Source organism: Heliconius melpomene, chromosome 17 (genome assembly GCF_056956725.1).
Source record: "Heliconius melpomene rosina isolate 202511_hmr_F chromosome 17, ASM5695672v1, whole genome shotgun sequence".
Taxonomy (NCBI): domain Eukaryota; kingdom Metazoa; phylum Arthropoda; class Insecta; order Lepidoptera; family Nymphalidae; genus Heliconius; species Heliconius melpomene.
In genome coordinates this window covers 10,696,792-10,709,007 of record NC_140405.1, presented here as the reverse complement: position 1 = coordinate 10,709,007, position 12,216 = coordinate 10,696,792, and the positions used below count along the sequence as shown (strand labels likewise).

At 33.5% G+C, this 12,216-nt stretch overlaps 1 protein-coding gene across 1 annotated transcript; it reads right to left on the bottom strand.

The window, feature by feature from the left end:
* Positions 1-7,152: 7,152 nt before the first annotated feature.
* On the bottom strand, positions 7,153-10,331 carry LOC146530242 (solute carrier family 22 member 3-like). Its single transcript, XM_085200715.1, has 3 exons — positions 9,401-10,331; positions 8,874-9,281; positions 7,153-7,846 (listed from the first exon to the last, which is right to left on the bottom strand). The coding sequence occupies exons 1-3, from the start codon at positions 9,763-9,765 to the stop codon at positions 7,153-7,155; spliced, it is 1,467 nt and encodes a 488-aa protein (XP_085056841.1). The 5' UTR covers positions 9,766-10,331.
* Between the last annotated feature and the right edge of the window lie 1,885 nt (positions 10,332-12,216).

Here is a 12,216-nt window from a genome sequence, read left to right as displayed (position 1 = left end):
CTAAATATATATATATATATATATATATGTACCTTACATAAGAAAATTAGCCATACATATATTTTCCAGCTTCACGCGTATCCCGCAAAAGCCTGTCTCCAGGAATTGGATGAAAAGTAGGGAGCTGAGTGTTTTAGCACTAGGCCCCCTCTACCTACCCTGCTACATGCAGGATGCATAAACTTAAATATAACGAGATTTTTTTTATTATTCAAATACAAATCTGATGTTTTCTACAACAATCACACTTGAGGATACATGGCTGACTCGTTTGCAGTCTCAGAAGTCAGGTTGTGGAATGACTTGCTAGAGGCCATTAGAAGAGCTTCTTTCTTCTCGTGAGGGTTTTTCACATTCGAGAGGAAAACGGAGAGCAGAGTATACTAAGTACTCTTTATTGTAAACAGTAAGTAGGGTAAAAAACACTTAAATTTTCTTATATATTATCAAAAAGACAACTTTATTTATGTAGACTATAAAATCCCGTTCTACATGCTTTTTCTACTTTCCTATAGGATGTTTGGAATTCTTTGTGTTTACAGTTTCCAAGGAACCTACACGCTAAATTTCAGCATTCTATGCCCCCTAGTTTTAAACTATGCCTATAATATATATCATGAAAATTATTCAAACATACATATTACAGGATTTTCATAACTTATAGGATTTAAATTAAATTTAAATCCACAATACCCATATCAAATATGATTTGATCAAGATTATTTTGGAAAGGAAGGTGGAACTGGAATTATTCCTATGACCTAGATAGCTCGTCGAGGCTTTCCCACAATAATAATACGTCACCGCGGCCACCCGCTGTCTTGCGGTTACGAGCAATTGTACGTAGGCATACATGTATGCGGATATGCATATACATTCTTGAGGGAAACTAGTTGAAATACCTGACGTTGCTCGAATAAATTGTTTGTTATACAGCACCTACCTAAGTATAAGATGTTAGGTTTGGATAATATAAACAGATGAACTGAGTGGCGGTTGTCGTGGCGTCGACGGTCGTGGGTTCAATTTTCACTCGAGGAAATTAACTATTTTCATATAATTGGTTTTCAATATAACTTCACTGTTTATTGAGATTGATAGTACGATATACTCTGAAATTAATAAAAGTGAAATTAAGTACCGTGGAACTTCATAGTCACCATTTTTACTCGACAGCAGCATAAATGAGTTCATACCCCAACTCGTGCATAGCTAATTTAAGGTGGCAGCGTTCAAAACGTTTTTGGAGACTGGACTCACCTCTGTTTAAAATTAATTTATTCTGCCCATTCCATTTATTCCCCCCATATATGGGGGAAAAAAGCTAAAAATATCTTAAACTATAAATATTCTTATTTAATCACCCTAGTAACCCAACAAAGAAAAGCATAGCATTATTTTCCACCACTCAACACCCTCAAGTTACGTCAAATATTTCTAAATTTGCTCTTAGTAGGAAACTGGATACCTTAACACTAAGGTTCCTCTACTTGTCCTGCTATGTACGGGATAAAGCGTGTTACTTAAAAAAATATAACAGAGTAAGCCATAATAATTATTTAGTGCAAGATTGTAGTGGTTGCACTTGCGCCTTCAAAGCGTTCTCACAATAATAATACGTCAGCCAACCGCCTGCTGTCTTGTGGCGTACAGCTGTTCTCGCCGGCTTATTCTGGTGCTATGTGGAGAAATTAAAACGGTATGTACAAATATTTAAATATTGGACTAATCTACAGGGTGGAATTGACGGCACCACTTTAAATGAAACCACAGTTTTAACTACTCTATAAAAGCCTCATATAATTCAGAAAAAAAATAATTCCCAAAAATGAAAAAGTTATTTTTTCAAACAAAATAAATAATAAAATAATCCTTTTAAAAAAAAACGCCATTTGTAAAGTGTTATATTATCACTCACACACTTACCTGTCAAAGCGGCAACGTCGCACACGCTTCATTCAAGAAATCGAGTCGCAGCAACTAGCGTAGGTATGTAGGCAACGGCGGCGAGCTGATGTTAAATTAACGCAACACTTAGGAATACACTTTACACACACTTTTATTGAATTATTTCTATTAGGTTTTTAATTTTACTTTTGTTGCACTACAAACACATTTTTTTATGTTCCCGTTTTAAACTAACACTCATTTTTAACATGTTTACAAAATTATTACAATAATAGCATTTTTTTTCACTTTTTTTAACAATAAATATTACATTTTCTGTCCACATTACATTCAGCTCGATAATGACCCATATTATTACACTTGAAACATTTAATATTTCTTTTAATTGTAGCATTTCTTTTTACAATAAATGCAGATGATGATGACACAATTTCCCCCCGTAGTAGTATTATGGTTTGGAACTTCCAAGCATTCCAATTTTTTACTCCTTCCAGTTTTATTACTGTGCTGTTTCCTTTTCATTGTGATTGTTTATTTTGCTTGTTTTTCTTTTTTATTCCTTCCCGGCAACTTAACCTCCAAATTTCAATACCAAAGCCGAAGCGTCGCGTGAAGTAACGCTGTTTTAATCTCGCCAGTATTTCTAATTTTCTACGATTGATGCAATCTTCTTTATTATTGTTACAACGTGGTCTGGGCCCATAACCCGTTGTATTTATATGGTTTAGTAAATAGCATTCAGCTATAGTCCGACCCAACTACTATTGCGCAGAATGTACGCGCCGCACCGATTCTATGGGAATCCCCGGTAATCGGTGCGGCGTGAGCGGGGTCTTTGTACAGATAACAAAATTCATTTTTAATATTTATTGATTGTGCAATATAACACTATAATTTAATAATAAATGTAGATTATACTTTTTACGCATGATTTGATATTAAAATAATTAATAAAATTATCAATACTATTTACAAATAATTACTAAATATTAATTTATTTCGTATTGAGTTTTCGCAGGTCCTCGTGTAACATTATAAAACTCGTTTAATATTTAATTTTTATACGATTTTCTATCAAAATAATCATACAAATATAAATAATAATGAAAATCTTAATAAAAAATTTAATAGTATATTCGATAAGTACTTTAGTTAATGGCAACTATTACAATGTTTTTAATTATCTGTGTGAGAACAGAACTTAGCCGCGGAACGGCTAAGTTCTGTTGTATTTACATTATTTTGTTCGATTTTATACGTTGAATAATTATTAAGTGTTTTAAATTATTTGGATGTTGTTTAATATTAATTTTATCATTAATCGGATTTCTAAAATCGTGATGAATGTTTCGTGATCGTGATGATGTGATTACTGAGTATTTTTCTCAAATGTGAAACTATTGTGTCAGTATTTGAGTGTACTATCAAAACATACATTTTTTTAAGACATTTCAAACAAATGTTGAGTTTTTAATATTACTTATGATGTAAATATTAGTGATAGTAAAAGGAGAATGCGACAACGACGATGTAAAACTAATGTTAAATGTAAGTACCTATCTATCGTAGTTCAATATCATTTTGTGTGTTAAAAATTTTGAATATAACTTTGTGGGTGGTTCAATAACCATGCAGTATTTCTAAATAATTTCATAATAAAGGTGATATAATAAATTGACTTAAAGTAGGATTTTGTTAAACAATTTTAATAAGAGGTTTGAACGTTATTTAGATTTATAATAAATAGGTAATTGCGTGAAAAAGAACGCGAGATATCGTTCTTTCTCGTTCGGTTTTGTTTTGACGAATGAAAAGTAGAAGTTTGGCAACGCTTAGTAGTATTTTTGTAGTAGTATGTGTATGTGTGCGTCACACGAAATACAGGTATGGAGAAAAATCGTGAAATGAAAAAAAAATCCTACGTCCAAACTGTTGAGGCATCTTGATTAATATCTTTAGCTTCGGGTTTGAAATTTTTTACCCTATATGCAGTTTCAATTAAAGAAGCGCAGCCTCTTCCACCCTGTATATATATAAAAGGACTTGTCCTCACTGACTGAGGTAAGACGCACGCACAGCCGTAACCGCTGATGGTAGAAACGTTAAATTTGGACAGATGTTTACTTTCGTAATCTGGACATAGACTACTAAGTAGAGAATTTGAAAAAATAGGGGTTGAAAGTTTGTATGGAAAAAAAATTAAATTGGCACCGATTTTTATAAAATTTGGAATTTAGATTTTTAAAAGTATTTAATTGAACACGTGTTTCATCGTTTTCTAGAATTCTTCCCCTAAGGGTGCAAATAAGGGGTTGAAAGTTTGTATGGAAAAATCTTCAAATTGCCACCGATTTTTATAAAACTTGAAATTTAGACTTAAAAATATTTCATTGAATACATATTTCATGGTTTATTAGAATTCACCCCTAAATAAGCTAGCGAAGCTGCGCGCGTCCGCTAGTATATATATAATATTGGAATATATATAATATTGAATATAAATTTTGGAATAAAATATACAGTATTTATAGTGAGGTTGTGTGTTGGGTTCCATATCCAATCGGAAGAAGCAATTACTTTCATTTCCTCAGTCTGGAGTACCATGTTGTGTATCGTCATCTAATATCTACGCAATGTCTTAAAAATTGAGCGGAAATATAGCTTATAGCTTCACGCTATATCCCAACATAGCAAGTTAGGCAGAGGGAACCTGGAATGATAGTGTTAAGACACTCCGTTCTCATTAAGACTTTTGTTACCTACTTTACGCTGAATTCACAAGACTTATCTAGTGTTTTCAATCGTCGAACTAAACGTCACGCATTGTCTCCTTACTGGAGCGAGCAAAAGAAATAATCAAATATTTCGTTCCCCCGAGTGGAAATCGAACCCACGACCGCCACGTTTACAGTCGCATACTTGCGCTCTTGTATCACGACATCCTCATTAAATAACATACTCATAATATTAGATAAGGGTATAGTAATAAACTCTAAAGCTTAATTAGCTTTCATTGCCATACGATTTTCGTCTAATTAAAAAGATAATGTTTAAAACGTAGTCCACTCACGTTTTATCATGCTTAAATATGTCCCTTTAGATAATTACAAGTTAGATACATAACACTGTATAGCGTCTAGAATACTAAACACTTCAAAAACAAGATTCGCTTTCATTTACTATTTTATATTTGATTTTGTAACTACAATGTTGTGGATTCAATTCCCACTCGAAGACGGCGTCATGACGGCGTTGAGTGCCGCCAAACGGTGTCTTGTATTTGGGCGAAAAATAACGAACGACTGTTCTAATGCTAGATCCCCTTATCCTGCTATGTAAAAAAGCTTGAAGGGCAATATGTTACATGTATGACGCTAGTTGTGGGTTCAAATCCTATTTGGTATTTTTCCTCAGTTAAAGTTGTTAAGTTAAGAAATTAATATTTTAAACAATATTACACATGTTTAATTACGAATTACTTCTTATCTAAGTAATAATTTTATACCCTCAGTCGTAAAAATTACATTAAAATATTCGCAGAAGAATACAAAGATAAATTAAACAATACTTTGAAACAGGCAACTGTAAAACTTTAACAAAACAAATAAATGGACAGAAAAACTTTCCAAAGCTTACTCCCGAACAATTTGTTTTTAAAAAGATAAATACCGTAACTTACCTAAACTAAATACTATCCATCTTGGCCACCCGAAATGAATCTCATTGAAACTTTTAAATTAAGGCCCATTCCGGGAATCCCCGAAGAATTACAACAAAATTTAAGCGAGAAATATCTCCAAATACCCATGTCTTAACTTGCATCAGTATCAGGGTGTGGTTGTAGCTCCATCTATTATCACAAGTTGGGTCAAGTATAGTAAATTTACTGTTCAACCCTAAGGGTTTGGAACGCCCACAGAGTAGGATTATAGAGGATCGTCTGCAGCTTTGTTTATAATGGCCGTGGAAATTGATTTAGAAGACTTAATTTTAAGAACTTTAGTATGGCAATCCTTTGTAGCGTCACTAGATTATTTGTGGATTTTGGAGGATTTTGGTAAACCTCTCATTTATGGTTTAGGTGGAATGGAAACTTTAGTATTGCTTAATTATGTATTACATTGTTTCATATTGAGGTCATTATGGCGACGGTTGTGCATTCGATTCCCACTCATAATTCATTTATTTAGACGAAAAGCGGTGTTGAATCTCGCCAATTAACCTCGAAAATTGGCATCAGTGTTTTAGATAAGCTACGTAAACCTAAGCTCACCCTGCTGCGGCAGAAAAAAGCGTAAAATTGCTTTTATTGTTTCATAATAAATCACTGTTGAATATTTTTTAAATATTTGGCTATAATCAATTTTCTAAATAAAACATTTTTACTACTAAAGTATAGTTTATTAGTAAAAGAAATTAGTCCCAAGACTTTATTTACTATCACTTTACCATACAATATAGAAGCTTGGAAAGAAAACCAATAATTATAAACAAAATCAATCATTTAGTATTACAATCGTAATAACCCAATTCGGGCGAGCATTACAAAAGTTAAACTCCAAAGCATTTTCTTACTCGCCACTTATTACTCCAACTTTGTCGAACCATGGCGGTATTGTGGTATTAAAAACTTTTTTCATTACAAGAGCTTATTGAAAATAACATTGTCACGAGAGAGCATATTTTATAGCATTTCTCCTAAGTCGAGGGATTCAGGGAAAAATGTTGGCTTATTAGCGATATTTTATTTCTTGGTCAAAAATAGATGAGGCAAATTGTTTCGTTTCGCCATTTAAATATTTACTATGTGACGCACAAGATGTTTTCTTATAGCGGTGAAGTTTTTTCCTTGTATTTTATTATTGGTAGAGAAATTCAGTTAATATAAAGATAGAGCATTAGGGGATTGTAATCAATAAAGAAATGGGAACAAAAGAAAATTAAAAAAACAGGTCTAAGTTAAGCTCCGTAAAAGAAAATCAGCTTTACGCTATATCCCGCACACAGCAGGAGAAGCAGATTGAAACTCGTGTTAAGACAATCCATTCCCTATTTTCCGTCGCATTCTGGAGGCATTGCGTGTTGAGTAGCGGAACTTAACGTAAGTACCATATTATTTAAATATGTTACTGATTGAGGTCAAATCGAATCTAAAGATCTTTAAAATCAAAATCAACCTATAAAAGTGTAATAAAACTATTTAAAAATTAAAATTACATGTTCAAGTTTAATTTCATTTAATAATTAACCATCTGGTTCAACCGGAATCCTTTTTCGTGAAAGAACTTCAGTATCGTCTAATGTAGATGGCAGTTCAGTATGTTTTGTTTCCGGTAGTAAGTAACAAAATATAGTTCCAAATAATGCTAGCACACCAAATATTCCTCCAGCCTCATTCTCTGGTAGTGCATTAATGGGTGGAGCAGTTATTTGACCAATTCTTGATAAAACAGATAATGCTCCTAAAGCTGAATTCCTTACTGACGTAGGAAATAGTTCAACACTGTAAAGAAATACTATAACAAAAGACATGGAGAAAAAAGAATTACATATACATGCTATGACAACTCTCACCCAATGTAAAGGAATACAAATAGATATGAGCATACATAGGCCCGATAGAAAAATTGTGGACATCAAGAATGTTCTTCTGTTTAAGATTTTAAGTAAAAAAATAGTCGCAATAGTTCCAGGTAATAATAAGGCACCAGATATGGCGACATTCAAATGTATATCTCCGCTCATTTTCCCTATAAATTGCGAAACACCGTAGTAGCCCATTCCACAGAGATAATATATAAAGGACATGTAAATGAAGTTGAGTGCGATTTTTTTGTGCTTGAACATTTGCCAAAATTTAATCCGTCTGCTAGCTCTAGCGGATTGGGCGGTATATTCTTCGATTTGTTCCTTTATGCTTTCGATTGTATATCCATTGCTGAAATATAAATGTGTTAAATTTAATTTGCTTTTTATACTACACATATACAGGATGGAATTGTCAGCACCACTTTAAATGAAACCACAGTTTTAACTACTCTATAAAAGCCTAATATAATTTAGAAACAAAATAATTCCCAAAAATGAAAAAGTTATTTTTTCAAACAAAATAAATAATAAAATTATCATTTTAAAATAAAACGCCATTTGTAAAGTATAACATAGGTACGCGTACACTTACGTGTCAAAGCGGCAACGTCGTACACTTATGTGTGCGTCACACGAAAGGTGTGGATAAAAATCGTGAAATGAAAAAAAATCCTACGTCCAAACTGTTGAGGTACCTTGATATTTTTTTTAATTCTGGGTTTGAAATATTTAACCCTATATGCAGTTTCAGTAAAAGGAGCGCTGCCTCTTCCACCCTGTATAAACATTCTTTTAAACTTAGGCTTCTTAAAAAGCTAATTTGATTTGAAAAATGATGAATTATAGTTACATAATATTATATTATAAGTTTTACACTCACTCCCGTAAGAGTAGATAAGTGCCAAGAAATAAACTGAATTACAAAAGCAAAAGTTCATTCCTAGAGGGAACATATTATACGTTATACACGACTCTTGCATAACAACGGCTTATATAATCTTAGCTAAATTTTACCATCTACCATCGTTTTACCTTAACATATTTTATTATCCTATCATCTTGACATATTTTACACATCACTTATTTCTTTCTCTTTTTACCAATATTAGTATTTCCTTAAATCAGTCAAATAAATTGTTCATCTAATTATCTTGAGACCGTCCGGCTATGGCACAAACGCGTTACTATAAGCGCGACAGCTGTGAGTTCGATTCCCATTCGGTGGAATGAATAGTTACTTATTAATATTTTTATTTCGCCGCTCTAGTCACAAGGCAAAAGCTCGGCGTTGAGCTCCGCCAATCAACACGCAATGGCTCGAAAATTCAACGTAAAGTGGGGAAAACTGTTTAAAAAAATATTTATCTCGTACTTACAATTTTGCGTATTTCTCCATGACGGCTACAGATCTATCAATATGATCACTATCCATCAACCACTTGGGAGACTCCATCACCAACCACTGTGCAGCCACATAGAACAGCATGGGAATAGACACTGCTAGCTGCAGATGATCACAGTGCCTCAACATATACGATACTCCGGGCAAAGTCATGTGACTTATATTAATAGGTATATGAAATAAAGCTGTAACTATTTCTCTATATTTGGTGCCTGTATATTCTATGCATAATACGTAGGAGGTGATAACAGCGCCCCCAGTACCAATGCCCTCCAATATGCGCATGCATGTCACCGCAGTCATGGTGGGCATAACGGTAACCAGGCATCCAGATATGAAGATGACTAAGCAGCTCGTTGAAAATATTGGAAGTCGACCATATCTGGAAAAATAAATTATGTTTTTGTTTTATTTTTTAATGCGGAAGTATGTATTTTTATACTACAATAAACAAAAGATAAAATAACATAATAAAACATAGGTACCACATAATAAGCAAACCTATCAGACAAGAATCCAAACACGAGCGCTCCAACCAACATTCCCACATACATCATGCTCTGCGTAAAGCTAATTAACCAAATGTTTTCGCAAAATAGTCCAAATTTCGTTGGGATTGTTTCGCTAAACACACTCCTGTCCCACTGCGGCCGGTCGCACGGACAGACATTCCTCGACGAATTCCCTCCCTCGCCCACATTACAATCATAGTCCATCGGTGGCGACAGGAAGATCAAATTTAGGACATGCCAGAATATAGGTATTTTACTGGAAAATATTATAGCGAATAGATAATAATGGTATTTTGTTATTTTGTTGAATTGTTTTTCTATAGGATTATGCAGCTTTGATGTACTTCTTGCCATTTTGATTGCATCGAAATTGTATGTCAATAAATGATCGAGTAGGCTTATATGGTATAGATATAATCATGAAAAATTTAGTTCAAGCATTATTTTGATTATTATGTACTGTATAATCTGTACTGTATATATATAACTAGCGGACGCGCGCAGCTTCGCTTGCGTAATTAGGGGTGAATTCTAATAAACCACGAAACATGTGTTCAATGAAATATTTTTAAGAGTCTAAATTTCAAATTTTATAAAAATTGGTGCCGATTTAAAAAAAAATCTATACAAACTTTCAACCCCTTATTTGCACCCTTAAGGGGAGAATTCTAGAAAACGATGAAACACGTGTTCAATTAAATACTTTTAAAAATGTAAATTTCAAATTTTATAAAAATCGGTGCCTATTTAATTTTTTTTCCATACAAACTTTGAACCCCTATTTCACCCCTTTAGGGTAAAAATTTTTCAAAATTCCTTCTTAGTGGATGTCCAGATTACGAAAGTAAACATCTGTCCAAATTTCACGTTTCTACCATCAGCGGTTACGGCTGTGCGTGCGTCTTACCTTAGTCAGTGAGGACAAGTCCTTTTATATATATAGATTGTATAGAATTATTGAATTAAGATATGAAATTTAATATATTGTATTTTTCAGTCTCTTTGGAATGAAGACATTTTTGGCAATCTGTACGTGTTAAATGGTGGAACCTAATATCGCGCTTCGTTTTGTTGCCTGTGCCGGGAAAGAAAAATCATTAATTGCTCCGAGTGAGTATCAAACCCACTACCGTCGTACCCTTACAGATAGACTCTCTCTACGACAGCGACAAGTGTATCAAACATAACAAACACAGCTTCACTTCACATTTCTTTGAAGAAAACCATTGTTTAACCGCATTTTCAAATTAACATCTGATAACCCACATCCGATGCAAACTTTTTCCCTGTAAAAAGGTATTAAACATTAATTTCACAGGTTTCCCCTCAAGAGGTCTAATACAAAAAACATTTCCGACGTCGAGTTCGTATAAAAGCCTCTTAAATAATCAAAGTTTGCGGCGAACAACAGAACTTAGGTTTTGAAACTTTGCAGGCCCCTGGTCGGTAAATAGCTTCTGATGGAATAAATCTTAATTCATTTATCATTTGGCAACAATTTTATTGTGTGACATTGAAACACTTTTAAAGAAAGTTAAGGTAAGATTTGTTAGAGATCGGCGGTGTTGAGTTTCGCCACTGAACACACAATGTTTTATAAATTAGGAGGAGAGTGGTGAATGTAGTCTTAGTCTTTTTTAGTCTGTTCTCATCTGTAATTAATTTCAAAGTTTAATATGGAGGCAGACAAAACGTACAGTAAAGTATGAAAAGGCTACCTAGTTGTCACTCATATCACTAATTGAGTTTTATCTATACATACAAATAAAGTTACTGTGGTTCTCGGTAATTTCCAAATAACCGTGTGTTTCCCAGTATATATAGTAAATAATACGATACCAAAACAAAAAAAATGTTTCCATCTTTCTGTTTGTCTGGGTTAATTTCCGGAACAACGGAATCGATTTTATGTGATTAGTCACATAAAAATCGATTTCACTGAAATACAGAAGGGATTTTGGAGCAACATATGGGTATGGGTAGGATATTTTAGATTCTGGTATTCTCGCGAGAAAAACCTTAAATTTTATAATTCCAAGCTAGCAAGACAGAACCTAGGAACCTAGTTTTTAGACACTTAATTTCCATTAAAAAATTCTGTTTTTCAATTTTTGTCAAATTCTGGTGGCTTTACGTGTTGAGTGGCGGAATTCAACACTGCGCTGCGGTACTCAAGGCGTAATGTTTGAAAAATTGAGCTGAAAATGTGACTATGACAATTACTTAATCTAGACTTAATATGCTTTCCCTACTATACAAAAAAGGCTGAAGCTACGTTTTTTATTTTAACACAATTAGTACCAATTTTTACATTGAATTTAGTTGTTTATTACTAAAAATTATATTATTGGAAACTGAATAACTTTTGTTTTCTTTTATTACTAAATCTTACACGTGCGAAGTCAATATATCATTGTGTCATGACACATACGAGTAAGTATCTTCGGTTATGAATCTAATACGTTTTGCTTTTTACCCAATACAACTGATGTTTGACTGATCGTTTCCTTATTCGGATATGAAAATACACCATTCCAATATTTTTATTTATTTTTATGGAATTGGTTTTCTTCTACCTCGTTAATGCTGTAGGTGCTGCCAAGATCGATTTTCATTATGAGATATATCATCATCATCGTCCACTGCTGGACATAGGCCTCTCCAATGGCACGCCACTGAGCTCGATCTTCAGCTCTTCCCATCCAGCCGCTGCCCGCAACTTTGCGAATATCGTCACCCCATCATCATGAGATATATATGTATATTAAATTCTATAATTATCAAGCTTTATGCCTAATAAGGTGA